Source organism: Mustela lutreola, chromosome 2 (assembly GCF_030435805.1).
Source record: "Mustela lutreola isolate mMusLut2 chromosome 2, mMusLut2.pri, whole genome shotgun sequence".
In the NCBI taxonomy this organism is placed as follows: domain Eukaryota; kingdom Metazoa; phylum Chordata; class Mammalia; order Carnivora; family Mustelidae; genus Mustela; species Mustela lutreola.
The window spans coordinates 164421069-164443866 of NC_081291.1; the positions used below are offsets into that span (position 1 = coordinate 164421069).

The 22798-nt window shown below is 36.0% G+C and overlaps 1 protein-coding gene across 6 annotated transcripts in view; it reads right to left on the reverse strand.

The window, feature by feature from the left end:
* Positions 1-1032: 1032 nt before the first annotated feature.
* GRAMD1C (GRAM domain containing 1C) overlaps positions 1033-22798 on the reverse strand; it is an 89356-nt gene continuing 67590 nt past the window's right edge. For 5 of the 6 annotated variants that reach the window (XM_059164079.1, XM_059164081.1, XM_059164083.1 and 2 more), the window contains 9 exons: positions 20986-21123; positions 13995-14113; positions 12445-12587; positions 11589-11692; positions 9843-10019; positions 8456-8513; positions 6661-6771; positions 6333-6438; positions 1033-1475 (listed from right to left, as the gene is read on the reverse strand). In XM_059164079.1, coding sequence (XP_059020062.1) covers positions 1395-1475; positions 6333-6438; positions 6661-6771; positions 8456-8513; positions 9843-10019; positions 11589-11692; positions 12445-12587; positions 13995-14113; positions 20986-21123 — 1037 coding nt within the window. In that variant the 3' untranslated portion in view covers positions 1033-1394. The remainder of the gene's footprint in view (positions 1476-6332; positions 6439-6660; positions 6772-8455; positions 8514-9842; positions 10020-11588; positions 11693-12444; positions 12588-13994; positions 14114-20985; positions 21124-22798) is intronic. The other variant, XM_059164080.1, reaches the window with a different exon arrangement.

Below are 22798 nucleotides of genomic sequence, written 5' to 3' on the forward strand. Positions count from 1 at the left end.
AAGAAAATCACAAAAATATTCAGCTTGCCACTGATCATTTTTGTGAATTTAACAGAGAACAAAGTCTTCAAGTTTATAACCCAGTGACTCACTCACAGCCACACTTCATAAATCAAAAAATCCCCGGGTAAGTACACTGGTACCCCCAAGATAATTTTGTTGGAAATCACCCAGAGAAATCCATTTTCCCTGTAATTAAGTCAATATTTTCATTCTCTACAGGCATCTCAAAAAAGACTTTAGCTATCTCCTGTGGCTCTGAGGAAAGAAAGAAACATTTAATTAAGGCAAGCATGTCCAAACAGTGAGAGTATATACAAATCATTCAGCACTGCCTTTCTCTTGTCCCAAAGACATCACTTGTATTGAGACATATATGCCTAAAAGCTTTTCATGAAAGAGCCAAAATGTCTGTCTGACTTTGAACTTCAGTCAGTGCCCTAGTATTGGGACATAATGCCCCAAAAGTTTTTCCTGAAGAGCCAGAAGTTCGTGTCTGGTTATAACTTACCACCTGAAACAAGCCGCACACATGAATGAATAAATGAAGACATATGTGGCTACTGAAAAGTAACCCACAAATCATTTTCAACCAGGTGGTGGTTCACTTCTACCATGAAAGACTGCTAAGCTGAAGCCAAGCTTAGTTCAAGTATTCATCTGATCTGTCACCAAATGCCCAGATTTTAATGTAATCCTCTGTTTTATAAAATCAGAGCATGGTTCTTCATTTTGAGTGTTGCTATCCTATATGTTTCCTCTTCCAGATTCACTCTTCCACCATCTGATACATGAAGGGGCAAGATAATCTCACCTCTGATAGCTGCCTGAAAAGAAACAACTATTCCTTTAGAAAAATACAACATAGCTCAAGAATATTTCAGATATTACCAACCTGCAGACTCAAAAGGTTTGACTATTGAATTTACATGCTAAATAAGTGAAGACATTGTAATATTTACAGTACACAAACTGAGAAATGTTATAATATATGCCTGAAAACTGGTCCTTCAAAAGTACTGGACACCTACTGGACACCTACTGATTCTATGCTAACAGATAAAGCATCAAACTTTAAACCTCACTGTAAAAATCAGTTCAGAGTGTCTCATTTTCTTTTTGTATCAGAAATTCAAATCCACAAAATATTTCATGCTTCACTGGAGAAATTCACTGCTTGGAATTATGTATAAGAAGTGAAGAATGGATTGTTAAAGCCATCAGAAACTACTTATCAAATTAGTGTTATTAAAAAGAATGTTCATGTTAGAAGTACCAATAATAAGCAAATGTGGAAATGTTCCGATGACAGTTAAAATGCTTCATCCTCTTGTTTTCTTTAAGATGTTCCCTTTTAGTTCCAAGTATCTCTACAATTTCAGGCCTTGAGATCACTAGCTTTCGACAGTCACGCCAGTCTTGTTCTTATTTAGTAGATCAAAAGTTCTCTGAAGCATAATGAGTGAGCTCTTTAACTGCAAACAAAATTAATTTTCAAAATCAGTTTAACATTTTTTCTTATTTTTATGCCAAATGTTTATATTTATATTCAATATAGTTTGATTTATACTGATGCCCAAATAAAAGACTGAATTTATAAAACACTTCAGTATGACTGCTAAGCTCTTCCTGTCCGCTGTGGTCCTGCACCTCTCCCTCCACTGTCCTGCAGTACATGCTGCCCCCAGCAGATGGGTTTTCTAAATGGTTTCTCAGGTTGCACTGGTCTCTCCACTATCCCCCAAATGAATCTGGTTTTCCCTGCAGGCCTCTGTTGCTATTATGCTCAACCTTGTCTTCATCCATTTAGAATTTCCCCATCCCCACCCTTTCTGTGTTGCCTTCCATAATCATCCCGCCTTTAAACTCCCAAAGTTTTACCACTTACTTGACACTTAACTTTGTACTTTGTACTTTGTACTTTTTTATGGTATTGTTAACAATACACATGGACATCTGATTTCTCTAATAAAATTACAGGCAACTTGAGAGCAAGAATTCTGTTTTATGCTTCTTTATATTCATTCATTTTGTTCATTCATTCAGCAAATGTTAATTGCTGACCTATTACATGCAGGGTATGTACTAAGCAGAGCACTGGGTATACAATGGTAGACCAGAAAGGCACTAACCCTGCCTTCATGGAGCTTACTGCCCAGTGAGGAATACAGAACTGAAACGAATCATCACATATATAAATATATAATTCCACAAGGCATTAAGTTTTTGACTGGAGGAAGGCAGTGTCATTTTCTGAAATACGTCAGGTAGAGGAGAGTCAGTCTGGCTCAGGATGAAAACTGAATTCTGTTTTGGACATGATCAGTTAGTGGTGGCCCGTTAGCATCCAGGTGAAGATGCCAGTCATCAGGTAACTGTGTGAGCCTGGAGCTCAGGGAAGAAGTCCGGGTAAGAGAGATGGATTTGGGAATCAATAGCATGTGTAGCACAAGCAAGGGGAATGGATGAGACCACCTAATGGGAAGTAGAGAAGAAGGGAAGAGAATCTAATGCAAAAGGCCTGGCAGTACTAGGCCAGGGAGAGGAGATGGTTTTAACCAGCAAAAAGCAGTTTTGCTTTATGCTAAGTACAAGAGACAGTCACAAAGACCATAATAATTCCATTTATGCGAAATGCCCAGAATGAGCAAACCTATAGATATAAAAAGTAGATTAGTGATTGTAGGAGTTGAGAGACTGCTAATGGGTACAGGATTTCATTTGGGGGGATAAAAATGCTCTGGAATTTAGGCAGTGGTGATGGCTGTACAACTTTGTGAATATGCTAGAAATTCTTTAAAAGGTGAATTTTATAATATGTCATTTATATCACACGAAGGCTCGGTTTTTCTTTTTTTCTTAATTAAAAAAAATTTTTTTAAGATTTTATTTATTTGACAGAGAGAGAGAGAGAAAGAGAGCACAACAGGGGGAGCAGCAGGCAGAGGGAGAGGGAGAAGCAGATTCACAGAGCAGGGAGCCAAATGCGGGGCTCGATCACAGGGCCATGGAATCATGACCTGAGCTGAAGGCACTCAACAACTGAGCCACCCAGGTGCCCCAGGGTTTTCCATGGTTTAAGTCAGAATAAAGAGAAAAGGACTAAAAATGAGGATTATACCCAAAAAAGGTGTTGAGACCATCCTATGCCCTACCCTCCTGCATCCCTCTTACTTTCACACTGCTCCTAAAATGCTGGCAGCCAGCCCTTAATCCTTCAGATGGAGACTGGAAGGCTATTCTCTATGGAAACTGACCAATTTAAGAGGAAGGACCAAAAGATAGTGATACCAGGATTTCTCAACCAACAGCCCTGCCAGATCTACAGAGAAGTTCAGGGTACATCAACCCAATCCACGTTAAGAGCTTAAGAGCTTCTGATCCACACAAGTAGACAGCCAAAAACTATAGACATCCAGTGAAATCCTCTTACTCTAAGGATAGAAATCAAAACAGGGGGAAAGGATCTTGATGGAAAGCAAGTAAGCAAGAAGAAGGGGAAAATGTTTTAACCTTCAGTAATAAGATCAGAGAGATGAAGATACTATAGTCATTTTAAAAGATCACAATGGTATTTTAAAAAAAAAGAAAATTCAGGAAAGTAATAGGTCTTTGAAATTAAAAACTTGTTAGCAAAAATTGAAAGATAGAAGAATGTGAAGATTAAGTTGAGGAACTCTGAGGAAGCAGAACAAAAAAGCAAAGAGACAGAAGCTGGAAAGAAAAAATAAGAAGATTAGACAGCCTGTCCAAAAGAAGGCAGACATCTGAATTACAGGAGCCCTAGAAAGTCAGAAGAGGGAGAGTGGATGGGGACAAGATCATCAACTGTGTAACTCAGTATTTCCCAGAACTAAAAGAGAATTCCCAGAATTCTCAACACTGGAAGCTGAAAAACAATGGAGCAATGCTCTGAAGGAACACTGTTTCCAACCTAAAATTCTATCCCCAGCCAAACTATTAATCAAGAGGAAGGACAGAATAAAAACTTCTCACACTAGAGAAGTCTTAAAATATTTACCTCCACGTTCTCTTTCTCAGGAAGCTACTAGAGGATGTGCTCCATTAAAAGAAAGGAGTAAACCAAGAAAGCAGAAAACATTGTGGATATAGGAAACAGAGGGGGTATTCAACAGAAATCCCCAGGCTGAGAGCTGTGCACCTGCAGAGAGGGCCCCTGGGCCTGACCAGAGACAGCCAGAAGACTCCACTCATAGAATCCCTGAGGTGAATGAAGGTTAAAAGAGGCAGTGCTGTAGGAGAGGAGATACTTATAAATAATACAATAAACTAATCAATTGTCATAAAACAATTTCAAGGATAAGAAAAAGCACAGAAAAGAAAAAGTAGTCATGGTTTATTCCATGGCTCAGCTCAGAATAGAAATCTTAATCAAAACAAAGCAAACACTGGATATTGATCTAACCAAAATTATAACTTCCTTGGGAGGATGGGGGAATCAGAAAAGAGGACAAGAAGAGATGAAAGAAAAGAAAACCTCTGTCTTCCATAATAGGAGGTCGAAAGGCCATGTCTAAAACGGAAAGTTTTAATGGAGGTAAACACAAAAAGAAACTAAAAGAGTTAAAGATTGTTGTGTTTGGCATAGTACATAGTGGGACTGCTGTTTTTCTGAAAAAACCTTGTAGAAAAGTTAACTATGTGAAGGAGCCACTTTGGTGAAAATAAAACCTTAAAAAAGTGAATGGGTTATGAAGGATAACGTAATGACAGCCACAGCAGACAACTCTGAAAAAGCCAGACTGTGAAAGACGGAGAGAGAGATGGGCAGGAGGAGAAGGATGTGGATTTTGTGGGTGCTTTAATGTAGGAGAGCGCACTGCAGGACCATGTGCAGATGGGAACGATCCAGCTGACCAGGGAAACTGAAAACAGGATGCTGGAGGGTGATGGATGGAGTCTCCCACTAACACCTGCTGGTAATCTCCCTACAGGCAGAGCACTGCTCATGGACAAGAGGATGGGATGCGGCAACTGGAGTTCTGTAGATTTGGGTATAGAAGGAGAGGAAAAACTCTCTTTCCTCCTGAGGCAAGGTTATCAGTAGAAAGAAGGGGAAATAAGATGCTGAGGAGGAAAAATGGAAATATGACCCACTCTTGCCAGGGGAGGGAGAATGGAGGATGTCACCAGCAGCTGTAGCTACTGTGCATTAGAAGAATGCCTAGTGGAAGGTGTCACCTTTAATGCCCCACGTGATATCCTGAAAAATGCTCAATAACTGGATCTTCTAAAAAACAAACCAATGCACAGAAGAAAGAATGGAAGGAAACAAAATATTAATGACTGAATGCTAGAACTATAGGTTTTCTTCTCTTCCACCACTCTCCAGTTTTCAATCTTGAAAAGTATGCATATACTATATCATAATGGAAATAGTAATCTTTATTTTTCAAAGGGAATCCTAAGTTTTGGTTCATGGAACTGAGCAACACATACTGATAATACTGTGTTCAAGAGATAAATGTTTATAGCAAAATATTTAAATAACCTAAATGGTCATTCTTCAGCGGAGAACTGGTGAAATAATTAATTGTACCACATTTATACAGTTTGAATTCTATGTAGTTGTTTAAAAAAGAGGAAGTCCTTTATATGCTAATATCAAAGCATCTCCAAGAAATATGGATATTAGATAAAATAACTGTATACAGGATCTACCCTTTTTATGAAAACAGTTACTATTAAGCATAAATTTTTACATAGAAGCATCAATAAAAAGAATGAGTTAGATGTATACAGTTGCCCTTTGAACAACATGGGTTTGAACGGCATGGGACCACTTGTACACAGAGTTTTTTACAGGACACCACTATAAATGTGTTTTCTCTTGTGATTTTCTTAATAACATTTTCTTTTTTCTAGCTTAACTTTATTATAAAAATATAGCATATAATACATATAACATACAAAATAACAATTGACTGTGTTATCAGTAAGGCTTCTGCTAAACAGTAGGCTATATGTAGTTAAGTTCCTGGGGAGTCAAAAGTTATACACAATTTTCAACTACGTAGGTGTCAGCACCCCTAACCCCACCATTATTTAAGAGTCAAATGTTCATGTTGATAAGGAAACATCTTCAAAATATATTACTAATTATAAAATGAGGGCATACAACAGTGTATACAGTAGGCTTTGATTTTGAAAAAAATACAAGTGACTATACATGTAAAATGCATCATACAGAAACTGGTAAGGGTAGTTGCCTCTAGGAGGAGAGTTTCTTCAAACAATGGTATCGTGACTCTTCTCACAACCAGAGGAGCAGCTGGTTCATACCTCTATGAAAGTACTAAGTCCTACAGTACCTGTTCGAGCATCAAGATGGAGTCTCGGAGCACTCCTTTTAAACGATGGGCCTGGTCTTTTTTCTTTTGAATATTTTCCACTCTTGACACCATATCAGAGGCTAAACTGGGGGGGCAAAAAAAAAAAAAAAAAAAAAAAAACTTAAAAATTGGGAATATCTTCTGATCTTTCATTTCTAAAAACCATTCATGTCCTATAAATTTGCAAATAAACAAAAAAACTTTCTGACTACAGAATAGTTAGCAGATCCAAATCTCTAAATCAGAATTAAGTTTTCTACAACTAAAGAATTATTGAAATAATAATAGGTTGAGGGTAAAGACTTACTGCAAAGATCTCTCTTCTTGGAGGTGGAGATGGTAAAAGGACTGAGCAGCATATTCTATCTTTGACAGCTTCAGAAACAGCGTCACATTCAACAGAACTAGCAACAGCAAACTAGGCAGAGCAAATAATACCTGGTTAATTCACTCTTGTCCGGACCTAAAGCTCGGCTCATATAGAATAGACACACCAAACTCTAAAAATGTATGTTGTTCCAGAGTAGTTTCCAATTGTTACTATTTAAATCAGTTAGTCCTATTTTATTATATGAAAAAATTATATTTAGGTATTAAATAGTGAAGAAAAGGTTGAAAGGTAACTACAGTGACAGTCAAGTCCTCAAAGAAAGCAGGTTGGGATTGTCCCTGATATGTCTCTTCTCTGGGAGGAATCCCAGCCAGACCTGAGGTGCAACCACCAGCTTAGAAATCTACCAGATAAGCTTTCCAGATCTATTTTTGGGTGCCTCTAGCTTAAGCAATTATACACCCATAATGCTGCACTTCAAAAAAAAAAAAAAATGAAGATCAATATAGACTTGATCTTACATATATGAACAGGCACCTTACTCCTATGGAAAACCAAAACAAATTTTTTAAATTACTATCCAGCAAAAATTTCTTCTAGTTCAACTTAGACAAAGGAAACATGAAATCCCAAATATACATGAATGTTGTCATATATAAAATGTTACATGCTAATGAAATTGCTCTATTTGTTCTCATAGCAGCCTTTCAATTGATGGATATATTTCTTATTTTTCATATATGCAAATATGTAGGTGGCATCATATCTCTCTTATTTTTTTGTTAAAATGTTGGCTTACCCTTAAAAATATACAGTATTCATCTGTACCTGCCCAGAAGAGGATTTTGCTAAAAATGAGACCTAAGGTAAGAGCAAGAACTGAAATGGTATGTAAATCAACATTTCAACATCTGAATATAAATTTTTTGCATAGTACCATAAAAGATAATATTTAATATTCAAAATTGTCATAGCAAACCAACTTAAGGAGCATATGAAAACCTTTTGTATATCAAACATTTTCTACATTCTGAAATCCATATTTAGAAAAAGCAGCTGGTATGCTTCATTCCAAAAAATATTCACCAAGAATATATCACCCAATCAGAACCAATTCAATTAAATCTAACTGACTACCTCAATACTCAAATACAGCCGTAAAAAATAGTCTAAGTATGTCTTCCTGAGTAGATTCTTGCTCAAGACCTACTAACTCAATCTCCGGGACTGGGGTCTAGAAGTCTGCATTTTAGAAAGTAATCTTAAAGGGTAAGAATCACTGGTCTAATTAAATAGTGCAAAATAAAACTATTGGGATCTTACCAGCTACATATAAATATTCTCTTTAAGTTTATGGAACTTCCAATAAAAATCTATGATGGTAGAAAAAAGATTAATTAAAAAAAACATTAGTGGTGTCTGGGTGGCTCAGTCAGTTAAGCGTCTGATGCTTGATTTCTGCTCAGGTCATGATCTCAGGGTTGTGAGTTCCAGCCCTGTGTTGGGCTCCATGTATGAAGCCTACCTAATTAACTAACTAATTAATTAAAAACATTTGTTGGCTGTGTACTTGGCATTTGCTCAAATTTAAGAATTCCCCTGAAAATAAAAAACTATCAGATTGAAGCATATAAAATTAATGTTTTTATAGATCAAAATTAGTTAAATAGGGCAATTTCTACACAATAACATACAAATCCAAATTCTTTTAGAAACTATTAAAAGATATGTGAAGACACAAGCAAAAAAAGCACTCAAAACAAATACTTACAAAATACTCATCACCACAATAAGGGCAATGTTATAGCTTTCCATTTCCTTTTTCTTTCCTGCAAATCACACACACAAAAACATATTAAAACAGGATTGTGATTAACAATGGTTAAAATTTAATTTCATTTGAAAAGAACTAGATAAAAAATTTTTACATTTGTAAAGACAACTTGATGTAAATTCCCAACACCCTTTGTTGATTTCTAATATCTTCACTAATTTGAAACAAATCCACAAAAAGAAAACCTACAACAGGGGCGCCTGGGTGGCTCAGTGGGTAAAAGCCTCTGCCTTTGGCTCAGGTCATGATCCTAGGGTCCTGGGATCGAGCCCCAAATTGGGCTCTCTGCTCAGGAGGGAGCCTGCTTCCTCCTCTCTCTGACTGCCTCTCTGCTTATCTGTAATCTCTGTCTGTCAAATAAATAAATAAAATCTTTAAAAAAAAAACAAACTACAACACTCTTGCAAATTCAGCCTACATTAAAAATTAATTTGCTCTAAAATAAGAAATTCAAAGTATCATGTATGATCTCTAGCTAAGTTCCATCTCTGCAAATAATGTTTAAGCTGGGTTTGTGTACAATGCTTCTCCCCTTAAAAAAGTTTTTTAATCATCCTACCTGTTCTCTGTTGCCCTAACTTTAAATTCCAAAACTAAAATATTATTAAGCTTAAATAGCAGATAAACATTCACACTAAGATATAAGCCTTAAAAGAGGAATTTTGGTAAGTAGAGGGGTGAGAAGGAAGACAGTTTTGTAGTTCTGAGAGGGAGGAAGTAACAGTAGAGACAAAGTGTTTTCAAAATTGAAAGTGGGGATAATAAAAGTCAAATTCCATCTTTGGAACTTTTGGGGCTGGACCTGAGAGTACATAAGAATTAAAAACATACAAGCACTTTAGTACTCTCAAGGGTAGAAATCAAATGTCCGTAATGTGCGAGGTCAAAAATTCTTGAGTGAAGCATCTAGCAGCCAGGGACGGTGGTAGGGACTGGTGACTTGGGGAGCACATGCTCTGTCTATTGGAGATGCTACTACTAAGCTCTGACTGATTGTTGCTGTGAAGGAATTTGAGTCCAGAACTGTCAGATCTGAGTTTTCATATAAAAACATCCAATTTTTAAAATATCACACAGGCCCCATAAAATACATCGGCTGGCCAGATGCCTGCCATTTTGCAACTGCTTCTTTACATTTATACATTCGTTATTTTTAAAGAACTCAGATAAACATTATCAGAAAAGAAGAGGAAAAAGGAAAAAAAAAAAAAAAGAAGAGGAAAAAGGGAGACCTCCTAACTGACATGTCTATAAATAAGACACCTACTACGCTTGATGTAAGTAAACTATAATCTTCCATCTCTGTTTACCCGATAGCAGCTACCTGAAATATCCCCTCTGGCATCTAAGCCCACATCTCCAGAAGAACGCTGAGAAGAAAGTTTAGGAACTGTTTCTGCTGTTCGGTTGAATGTTCGCCTTCTCCTTCTCAAGCCACTAAGTTTTCCAGTGTCCTCAATGGACTGATTTAACATAGATTCTTCCATTAACAAGTCTGATTCTAAGAAGGAAAAAAGAAAGCTTTAGACAGTGGAGAAACTTCAACTATAAGATACAGGGGCAGGAGGAGTTGTTTTGTTTTTAGGGGTTTGTTTTGTTTTGATTTTTAAGCCTTGGTAACTTTAACTATTACTTAAGTTCTCATGGCCTAGATCCAAACCTTACTCTTAATAAAAAGTTTTGGAGGGTAAAGTGATCCTCTAATGAGGGGTCACTACTCTAGGAAGAATTATCTATATTAATAAATGATGGGATCATCAGAGAAAATTCACCATGTGCTATATTAAATATTAACATAATGATTTCAGTTATGAAAACAACAGGCTACCCATTTACATTGGCGCATTAGAAAGACTTCCAAGATATTTTGTGGTAGCTGATTGTCAATATCAAAGGAAGAAGTAGCATATTATAGGTCTAGTTTTCAATGAGGGTTTGTAAAAAAGTAAGTCCTAATAAGGAAAATCTGCAAACAACCTAAAAACCTCATTTTTGTCATTTGTTTCAACCTTTCCTTCACCAGATTTTTTATTAGAAGCTCATTATCCAGTGGCCAAACTAATTTTTGAATTTCATTTTCTTTGCTCCTGATTAGGAGTTTAATAATGAATAGCCAAGAGAGAAGAGCAAGGAAAATAATCAACAAATTAGATGATGAAGACTTAGTTTACCCTGAACTCACTGACCCTGCTTTTCTTTAACCAGAATTAATTATTGGAACACATGGGTTGCCCCGTCATTAAGCATCTGCCTTTAGCTTGGGTCATGATCCTGATCGGGGTTCTGGGATCGAGATACGCATCGGGCTCCCCACTCAGCAGGAAGCCTGCTTCTGCCTCTCCCACTCCCCCTGCTTGTGTTCCCTCTCTTGCTGTCTCTCTCTCTCTGTCAAATAAATAGATAAAATCTTAAAAAAAAGAATTAATTTATAGTCATGTATATATATTTTTTGTCATGTTTTATTTTAAGTAATATCCAAACGTAACAATATCACTTCCCCAGTCTACTACCCATCGCCACCAAATCCATACATGTACATGATACCTACCATTGCTAAGTGGTCCTGCATAAGCCCAGGGAAACTGCATTCCTAAGGACTGCTGGCAGGGCGGGGGTGTGGCGGGAGGGAGACACCAAGGAGCACAAGTACGTATTTGTGATCAAGTTACACAGTCTCTCACGGCGCAGTCCACTTTCTTGGCTCCTTGAAGAGCCTGTGATAGCTCCTAACTGTGATCTTGGACAAGTCACTTAACTTCTCTCTCTTTCAGTATTTATTCTTTAGTAAAATGGGAAAAAATAAAATACCTACCCCACAGGTTTCTATGGGACTAATATTTATCAAGCACACAAACACATCTGGCATATAATAAACATAATGTAAGTGTTTGTTAGACCAATTAAAATTAAGAGTTTTCAAATTCCAAGTGGGGTATAGTTAGAACCACTTCAGTGGGAGTCAATCCAACGTCATCTACTAGTTCCAGTTATGAAGCCAAATGAAGAATCAATCTGTTTTGTTAATAAATACTATCTTTACAAAAATAGATAAATGAAGAAATTTACAAACCAAGCTGTTTGAAATAGTCCTCCAAGGAACTCCAGGAATTCTTTTCAATTAGAGATTTGATAATGGCCCATGGTTGTTTTCTGTATTTCAAATCAGTGGAAACTCTAATAAAATAAGGAGGAAAGAAGAATAATTCTTTAAAGGAAAGAATTTAGTTCTATTAACATTGCAATTAAGTGTAAGATTATATTCAGTGGAAAGCCAAAAAGACTCAAAATCATTAGATCATAAAAGAAAATTTGTTCACTGATGAGGACTTCTTAAAAAATTGCTGTTTGCTGCTAATAACTTCATGAAATTTTCCTTCTAAGTACTTGGCATTTCATTTTTTTCTATTTCTAGCCCTGAGTTTTCTTTACTTAAATAGCAATAAAGTCTCAAAATAAATTCTAAATTTCCTAAACGCCTTTTATAAAAAATCTCTAGCGGTCATAAATTAGGTGAAAGTAACTACATTAGCTAAGACCAGGCAAAGCCCATGGTGGCCCCTCACTATCTTTGATGCAACCATTTCTGATTTCCCATTGCAACAATGTGCTAACAATGTGCTCCTGACATTAAATAGGGCCCTGTGACTAGTTCTGGCCACTGGACTGTGAACACAGTTCCACAACTTTCTCTTCCTGTAGCAACAGCAATGACACATATTCTGGATTGTGTTGCTCCAGGATGTCAAAGCACGCATCACCGTGTGGCCTTGAGTGAGGAACCCCATTCCTCTGCTGACATGGACATGTAATCTGAGCAAGGAATAAAGCTTGGTTGTGTAAGGCTACTAAGATTTTAGGATTGATATGTATGTTCCAGAACATAATCTCACCTAGCCTGACTAAAACACTCATTTATGATAGCTCACCTCAACCGGCATTTCTGTTTTGAGGATCGGATGATATGGTATCTGTTCAGGGTATAGAAGTAATCATGGTAGGGAACATCATGTGTCAGGACTTCTGAATCTACCAAATAAAATTGTGCTTCCCGACTTTCTTTATACAGTGTCTGCCAAAATAAGATTAAAAAAATTTTTGCATGTACAAGTTTAATATATTAAACTCCTTGCCAATTTAGAATATATATATATATAACTAGAATTCCTTCTCAAACCGGAAGAGCCTCCATGTTGGCTGTGCTGTCTATGAATTGAGAAGATAGGATCCACAGAAGTAGATTTTGCTGCCTCTCTGCCATTTCATAGCATAGTCATTTTTTTCTTTCTTTTAGGTTTGAGGAAGAAAGAGAAAATTTATAGTTTCTTGTGTATGTTATTAGTTTACAAAGAATTTTAAATGTTCCTGATAGGGGAACAATTCAAAATTCAATTGAACGAAGTGAGGATCCACTCTAAAATTCTTAAAAATTTAACAATCACCCTTCACCAAAATAGTGAAGGAAGAGGATTTCCAAAGAAAACACAGCTTTCCCAAAACAGAATTTGGAGCATTTGATGACCAAGCCTTCCTCATTTTAATCATGGCTTTTCAAGTTTATCAAAGACCCCAATATCAAAATACCAAACTTTTCTTAAATATTGGAAAATCTTTTGAAAAAAAAATTTAAGTCCTTTTTAACATTGGGCAAAAGCCACAACCACAAAACTAGTTCAGATGTTAAGATATTTTCTATTTGCAGACCAGATACATTACACTTCAATACAATTTGGTCAAACACGAAGTCCACTATACAGTCAGTGCCACGCTGGCCATTGAGGAGAGCACAGAGTATCTTCTAATCTCTTCCCATACACCACTGCTGCCCTCTAGTTATTTGGCCCTCACTCCAATTGGAGTTAGGCCCTATTAGGCCCTATTTGGCCCTAATAATCCAAATTGTAACTGGATTCCAGTACTGTTCTTTCTAAAACCCTTTATTATAAAAAAGTTCAAACATACACAAAAATAGAAATGAAGTGTAATGAAGCCTCACAAACTCATCAACCAGCTTGAACAACATTAACTCTTGCCAGTCCTGCTTCGTCCCTATCCCAACCCCACACTCCCTCCCTCCACCACCATGCTCTGCCTGGCTAGATTACTTTTAAAGGATACCCTAGATATCAGTATAATTTTATTCTTAAATATGCCAGTGTATCTCTTTATAATTTTTATTGTGTCTTTAAAAGATACTCTTTTCTTTAAAGCATAGCTGCAATACCACTACTACATGTAAAAATCAGCAATTCCTTAAATCTCATAAATATATTTTTAGTTGGTTGGTTTGAATTAGGATTGGGCTGGTTTGGTTAATATGTCTCTTAAATCTTCTTTTAATCTGACAGTTTCTCCTCCCTCTTTTTTTTTTTTTTTTTGCCACTTATTTCTTAAAATTGTCTTGTAAACTGGTGACTGACAGGCATCTTCTCTCGCCCCACACATATGATATTTTGGAATACTGACAGAGTAGACATACCTGTTTTTCAGTGGCAGCAGTGCACTTTCCAGTAAGTGGATTATTAAGGACTATAGTGTAGGTCATGGTTCTCAGTTGATCACCTCCAGGTTCTACTTTCCAAGGGGTGGACACTACATCTAATAACAGCAAACATAAAAAGAGTTGGTTCTAAAAATCTGAAGAGTATGACTTAAAATGGAATCAGAGGTAGGTTTTTTTGTCTTATTATATTGTTATATTATTATATTATTTTGTATATATTATATTGTATTATATTATTATTATATTGTACACCTGAAATTAATATACAGTGTTATATTAGCTTCAGGTATACAATATGATTCAACAATTCTATACTTTACCTATGATAAATGTACTTTTTTTTTTAATATTTTATTTCTTTGACAGAGATTACAAGTAGGCAGAGAGAGAGGGGGAAGCAGGCTCCTTGCTGAGCAGAGAGCTCGATGCGGGGCTATGATCCCAGGACCCTAGGATCATGACTTGAGCTGAAAACAGAGGCTCTAACCCACTGAGCCACCCAGGTGTCCCTATGATAAATGTACTCTTAATCTCCTTCACGTATTTCACCCATCCCCACCCCACGCACCTTCCTTCTGGCTACCACCAATCTGTTCTCTGTATTTAGGTCTGGCTTTTTGTCTCTTTTGTTCTTTGTTATTTCTTTTGTTTTCTTAAATTCCGCATATGAATGAAATCATATTGTATTTGTCTTTCTTCATCTTATTTAACTTTGCATTATACCTTCCACGCCCATCCATGTTGTTGGAAATGGCAAAATCTCATTCTTTTTTATGGATGGGTAATATTCCATTATATATATATATCTACACACACACACACATATGTACCATTCTTTATCCATTCATCAATTGATAGGCACCTGGGTTTCTTCCATATCTGTGCTATTATAAATAATGCTGCAATAAACTTGGGGGTACATTTATCTTTTTGAATTAATGCTTTCATTTTCTTTGGGTAAAGATTCAATAATGGAATTACTGGATCATACAGTAATTCTATTTATAATATTTTTCAGGAAGCTCCATACTGTTTTCCACAGTGACTGCACTAATTTGCATTCCCACCAACAGTGCACAAGTGGTCCTTTTTCTTTACATCCTTGCCAACACTTGTTATGTCCTGTGTTTTTGATTCTAGCCATTCTGACAGGTGTGAGGTGATATCTCCTTGTGGTTTTTATTTGCATTTCCCTGATGCTCAATGGAAAGAAGTAGTTTTTAGTTATTTCCATTTTTATTTTTGGACAGTCCTAACTTCATTATGACTGTTATCATTTCAACACTAAAGTAAAATCAAACAGAAGGCACTATTCTTGTATATGACATATTCCTCATCTTGATTCATTTACTTCTAAACTGTTGTCTATTAATACACTTTAACAAATTAAAAGTTGTTTCATCTGGAGTCTTCATTTTGAAGTACCCAGTACCTGTAAAGAGAAGTAATGGCACCTGCCTTATAAACACAAACAGAACAACTTTTTAACATTCCCATTATTAAGGACAAAACCTTGAAAGACATTTGCCATCACATAAAAACAAGACCTTCAAAAAGAATAAAAGTTAAAAAAAAAAAAAAAGACCTTGATCCGAGCTTGTGGAAAAATCATGTTAATAAGAAATCATGTAATGTTAATAGCTTATCTGTCAAAATCTTTAATCAAGGAGGGAGCTATGGAATATAAATAACTATATAACTTTTCTATACTAAGAAAGCTGTAAGAAAATCTCTTTGTATTTATGGCAACATCTTGGTTAAAATTCTTATTTGCTTAATAATAACACAGTGAGGGCCACCTTGGTGGCTCAGCCAGGTAGACACTTCCCTTTGGCTCAGGTCATGATCTTGGGGGGGGGGGGGACTGGGATCTGCTCAAGCTCAGCAGGGAGTCTGCTTCTCCTCCTCTCTCTCCCCCTGGCCCCTCCCTAACTTGTGTGCTCTTTCAAAATATATTTATATATTTATTAAAAAATAATAATAACACAGTGAGTAAAAACATACTTTGAACAGAAATATATTTTAGAATATAGCACCATACAGCAAAGATCATTTAACAAGGCAAAGACTAGGAATATACAGGTAACCGCATCATGAACTCTTTTCAAAGATTTGACTAAATCACCTAATGCTGTTAGCACTCAAGGACTTAGGCAATTAGTATGCTTGACTGCTATTTGTTAACATCCTAAAATACAAATGCCTTTAACTAACCCATTACCCATTATCCAAACAAAATGAAGCAAGCTTTATGATATAGGCAATTTTACTCCACTTCTTTCATACAGCTGGGTTTCCAGATTTTTTGAAGGACCCCAAAGCAGCCTTTTCAGTATCTGAAAAAATCTTGGAGCTAAAATGACAGCATCTCAAACTATAGAATCTACCATGCAAAATTCTGTAATATATTATATATACACACTATTTATTTATTTATGATCTCTACACCCAATGTGGGGCTTGAACTCATGATCCCAAGATCAGGAGTTGCATGCTCTTCTGACTGAGCAGCCAGGCACCTTAACATACAGAATTTGCTGTAAAAAATAATTTATTCAGTTGTATACGAAAGAAGATACAAAATTTAATCTAAAATAATTTTCCAAAAATTATTCTGATCATGTCAGCCTATTTCAATAAATTATACAAATAATCCATTGCTAATTAGCAACAGAATTTTAAGATATCACTGAATTCTGCTGTTAACAAAGCAACTATTAACAAGGATAAAAATATGTCTTCCACTTATATTGTCACCAACGTCACCAACAGTCCTACTGAATATCATGTAACGGAATATCATATAATTAACAATACTTTTGAATAATCAAGCCCCCCAATACCTACGTAAAGCTCATCATGACAGAAAAAAATTAGGGATGAAATTATAAGAAGAATGGCAACAATATACAAAGGACACATGTGTCATTCTGATATACTGAAATAAAGTAATAAAAAGCAGGAATTGCAGAATACTTTATGAATCCTTTAATGTAATAACATTTTAAAAATTGGTGAGTCTTCACACCCATTAGGATGGCTATTTTTACAAAGACTGAAAATAATAAGTGCTGGCAAGGATGTGGAAAAATTGGAATCTTTACATATTGCTGGGGTGGGGGGATGTAAAATGATGCAACCACTTGGAAAACAGTATGGCCATTCCTCAAAAAGCTAACTACAGAATTACCCATAATCCAGTAATTCCATTCCTAGGTTTATACCCAAGGGAACTGAAAGTAGGGATTCAAACAGATATTTGTACATCACTGTTCACAGCAGCATTATTCACAATAACTAAAATGTAGAAGCAACTCAAAACTCCATCAATGTATGAATGGATAAGCAAAAGGTGCTATATATACACAATGTAATAGTAATCAGCCTTTAAAAAAAGGAAATTCTAACACATGCTACAACGTAGATAAACCTTGAAGACATGCTAAGTGAAATAAGCCAGTCACAAAGGAAAAAATATTGTGTGATTCCACTTATAAGAGGTACCTAAAGCAGCCAAATTTAAAGACACAAAGTAGAATGGTAGTCATCAGCAGCTGGGAGAAGGAGGAACGGAGACTTATGGTTTAATAGGTAGAGCTGCAGTTCTGGAGATGGATGGTAGTGATGTTTGCATAATGTGAATGTATTTAATGCCACTGAATTGAACACTTAAAAATAGTTCAAATGGGGGATGCCTGGGTGGCTCAGTTGGTTGAGCAGCTGCCTTAGGCTCAGGTCATGATCCCAGCGTCCTGGGATCGAGTCCCACATCGGGCTCCTTGCTCCGCGGGGAGCCTGCTTCTCCCTCTGACTCTGCCTGCCACTCTGCCTGTGCTTGCTCTTGCTCTCTCTCTCTCTCTGACAAATAAATAAATAAAACCTTTAAAAAAAATAGTTCAAATGGTATATTTTATGTTATGTACATTTTGCCACCAAAAAAAATTGGTGAATCTTGGGAATGGCTATATGGGTTTTATTATACTATTCTTGCAACATTTCTGAAGATTTATAATTTCCAAAATTAAAAAGCTGAATAGAAAGACTTAACACTGAGTTTTGAATTATAAAAGTAGTGTCACACAGCTGTAAACACAAATTTAAATACATACTTATTTAAAAGCTCCTTAATTAAAAAAAAATCCAATAGTACCATCTTAGTGCTAAATTAGATTAAATCCACAAACAACTGACTTTACACAAATCTTTCTGTTAAAAAAGAACTATTTCTTAATATTATTAAAGAGAAGTCTTTGTGGGGCACCGAGGTGGCTCAGATGGTTAAGTGTCTGCCTTTGGCTCAGACCAATCTCAGAGTCCTGGGATGGAGCCCCATATTGAGCAGGAAGCCCACTTCGCCTTCTCCCTCTGCTGTTCCCCTGCTTGTTCTCTCTCTCTCTCTCAAATCAATCAATAAATAATGTTTTTAAAATAATAAAAATAAAAAGAAGCCTTTGAACCCCACTCTCAAAACACTGAACTTTGATTACCAGATAACAAGTTAGGAAGAGAGCAGAATGGTGTGCAATCATAAATCATCTCCTTGGGAGCAAACCTTCTGACTAATTCTAGGTCTAAATAGCAACATTCCTATTACTGTTTATACTTGTAATTAGCCAGAAGCCTATGCTTCCAAAAGCCCCTTATAACCTCTGATAGCAAACGTAGTGACCCATATTGAAGCTAGATATGCTATCAGACAACTAATACAGTTGTGAGTCAAAGAACAAACTTGAGGGGTGCCTGGCTGGCTCAGTCAGTTAAGCATCCTACTCTTGATTTTGGCTCAGGTCACGATCTCAGGGTCCTGGGATTAAGCACAGAGTTGGGGTCTGCGTTCAGTATGGAGTTTGCTTGAGATACTCTCTCCCTCCCCCTTTGTTTCTCCTTCTGCTCTCTCTCTCTCTCTCTCAAATAAATAAATAAGATCTATTTTTTTTAAAAGGAAAGAAGAGAAAGAGAAAAAAAAAAAACAAATTTCATTTCGTTCCAGTTAGTTCCTCATGGCACTTTGAGCCATTAAAATGGCAATGCAATTATCAACAGGCATCATCTTAGAATATTAAGAAAAAAAACATATCCAACTCTTCTGAAATATCAAGTTCTCTAGACAGATAAGAATAGCAAGAAAATACAAAATAGATTCAGAAGAGATATATCAAATATAAGCTACTGAGGGAAGAAGAAAATTTGTATCCCCCAAATATTCTGCATTCTTAAAACTAAAAGAATGGGGGAAAAAATGATTTTTTTAAACATGAAATTCTTAATATAATCACAGGGCTCAAAAGCTATCAATGATATAATCTACAAATATAATTATATTTACATAGGAGTTGCACATAAAGCAATAATATTTAATGGTTTAAAAAGTGGGGGCGCTTGGGTGGCTCAGTGGGCTAAGCCGCTGCCTTTGGCTCGGGTCATGATCTCAGGGTCCTGGGATCGAGTCTCGCATCGGGCTCTCTGCTCAGCAGGGAGCCTGCTTCCCTCTCTCTCTCTCTCTCTCTCTGCCTCTCCGACTACTTGTGATTTCTCTCTGTAAAATAAATCAATAAAATTTTTAAATAAATAAATAAAAAGTGGCTTAATTATGAACTATATTTAAATTGACTGTAGAATAACTTTCTCTTTGACTATATCAAATGACTCAACTTATATGAATCTCTGCTGCTACTGTTTGCTATATAAAATTATAGCAAGCTAAACCATGTGCTCCCAAAGTTTATAAAATATTCTGGAATATTTAGGATAAAATCAGTTTCAAACGAACTATAAGCTTATTTGAGATGTTTACCAAAATAGAACTTTTAACACATAGAATCCTTTTTAATTTTTTTTAATTTATTTACTTTATTTGATAGACAAAGATTACAAGTAGGCAGAGAGGCAGGCAGAGAGAGAGAGGGAAGCAGTCTCCCTGATGAACTGAAAGCCTGATGCGGGACTCGATCCCAGGATGTTGGGATCATGACCTGGGCTGAACGCAGAGGCTTTAACCCACTGAGACACCCAGGTGCCCTAGAATCCTTTTTATAAGTATAAATAATTACTTAGCTAGAATCTTTTGTATTTTCATTGAGATATACCATAGTCACTGCAATCAAAGAGTATAGCTCCATGAATTTGCACAAAGAAAACACACCTGTGTACCATCACCCAGATCAAGATAGATTTTACCAACATCCCAGAAGTTCCCTCCCACTCTCTACCCACCCAACACTCCACACAGTAAATACTATGCTGATTCTGTGACCATAAATTAGTTTTACCTGTTTTGAACTTTATATTAAGAAACCATAGTATGTACTCTTTTGTGTCTGGCTTCTCTAGCTTAACATTAAATCTGTGAGATTTACGAATACTGTTAAAAGCAGCAGGAGTTTGCTTTTTTTCATTGCTATATAGTATTCTTTTTTGTAAACACACACAATTTGTTTACCCATTCTGGTAACTGGTGGATATTTGGGCTGTTTTGGTTTGGGACCATTATAAATATGCTGCCAAGAACACTATAGTAGAAGTCATTCAGAGCACACATATATCCATTTCTGAAGAACACATACTTACTGGTAGAATTGCAGAGTCAGAGAGAATTTTTATGTTCAGCTTACTGCCAAACCATTTTGCAAAGTGAGTATACAAGTCTATACCTTACTAGAATCCAACTGCTCCACAATGGAATCCTTTTAAATAAGGTTCAACCAACTGAACTGCTACATTAATAAATAAACGGAGTTTTAGTTTCAAAGAGTTTGATCTTAATTGTAGGTAGGATCTGACTAGTTGAACAGTTAGTCAATGCTTACATGTAAATTTAACCAAAATGCTTAAATACCAGTTTATATATCACCAAAATAAAATCAAAGCCTTATTTTCCCCCTGACAACATAGATCATTAATATAGGCTTAACTCTTAAAGGATAACAAAATTCTCCCATATTTATCATTAGATAAACACAAGACCAACCGATTATATTCCTAGAATTGGCAAATCTCTGCATAAAGCGTGAACTGGTGAAGAGCAATTCAAACATTCTTTCAGCACTGATATGAAAAACACGGTTGATATAAAGTCTTCCATGAAGATCTTTCTCAGGAATATTTTCTGGGGAAACAAACAAAAAAACCACAGGACTGAAGGGGAAGAAACCAAGGAATGGTAATTTCATGATTTTGTTTTGTTTGTTTTGTTACAAAATGATTTTTAAATGTGATTACAATGATCAGCACATTCCAAAACACTATTAAAACTCTAAACTGACATTATATACAAAGGTACTGTATGTAAGTATACATAATATATATCTAATGAAACTATACATGATCAATGTTTCAGTCATCAAAACCCAAAAGATATAAAAATACCTAACTTAAATGATATCAAACTCCCATAATATATCACTCAAGAGTCAAAAGTGATAGGATTAATACTGGGACACACAGGAATGTATCTACCACAGCAATTAGCAGGTCTTATTTCTAAATGCTCATATATTCGGTATATATTAAGTCGTGAATGGCTCTAACACTTGTTGCACTCACTAACTTGGAAGGCTGAATAATATTTCCAGCCTGATTTAAAGCTGACTGCCCCAAGATAAGTATCATCATATTCACAACCTATTCTCAATACCATACATTAAAAGAACTAAGAAAAGTATTCTTCAAAGCTAAATAATGGAATATTACATTTTTCTGGGAGCCTGATAATGATAATGATGTTGAAAACTATTGGTGGCAATAAAGAAACAATATCTGTTTCTCCTCATGTTCCCTGGAAACAGTATATAAAATAGCCCTGCTTATAGGGTACTTACTGTAAGTCAAGCACTGTACTAAGCACCTTACAGTATCCATTCATCCTGGGAGATGGGTGGTATCATCATCTCACCATATAGATGAGGAAAACTGAGGAACAGATTGCCAGAGCTCCATAACTAGTGACTAACTGAAATGGAACTTGAATTCACTGCAGCTCCAGGGCACACAAACTTATCCTCTATTTTATACTGCCAGGAGTTTAATTTAGAAAGGAAGGGAAAAAGAAAATGAAACAAAAGGGAAGAAAGGGAAGGGAAGGGTAGGGAAGGGAAGGAAAAAGGAAAGGAAAGGGTAAAAAGAGAGAGAGAGAGAAGAAAAAAGCTAGGAATAAGAGCCTGGTAAAAAGGAAATAAAGTAAAGCAATCCAATATGAAATTTTAATGATTTCAGGACTGGGATTATTTATCTCAAAGATCATACTCCATCAATACAGAATAAAAATTGTGACAAGAGCTCCTCATATTACAAGATATGCTCTAAAAATTAGCTGTGTAGAGCATCAGTCAATATTAAGCCCTTGGGAAGCAGTCTGGTCAAGTAAAGGCAGTAATCTAAGAATCAGAACAATTCTTCTTCCTTCATCCCAAGTATTGTTTTTTTTCTCCCTCATTAAATAATTTGTGTCTATTTTGCTACAGGTGCAAAGAACTTAGGGATATCAGGCAGATACGGATTTACCTTTTCCCTGCAACAATACTATGTATAGGCATAAGCTAGTCACGGCAATTTCAAATAATGACTCTTTTGATAGAGAAATAAATCACTGAAACGAGGTAAGGCACTAAGGTTTTGCAAGATAACTACCCAATTAGGCTTGAGAAATAGCTTTTTCTGAAATAGAATATATGCTCATTGTAAAAATAATTCATATATTCACAAAGAAAGCGAACTAGTACAGGTGCTTCTATTGATCCCGCTCGTTTCCCTCAGATCTTATCCTGATTTGTAATTACATCTTT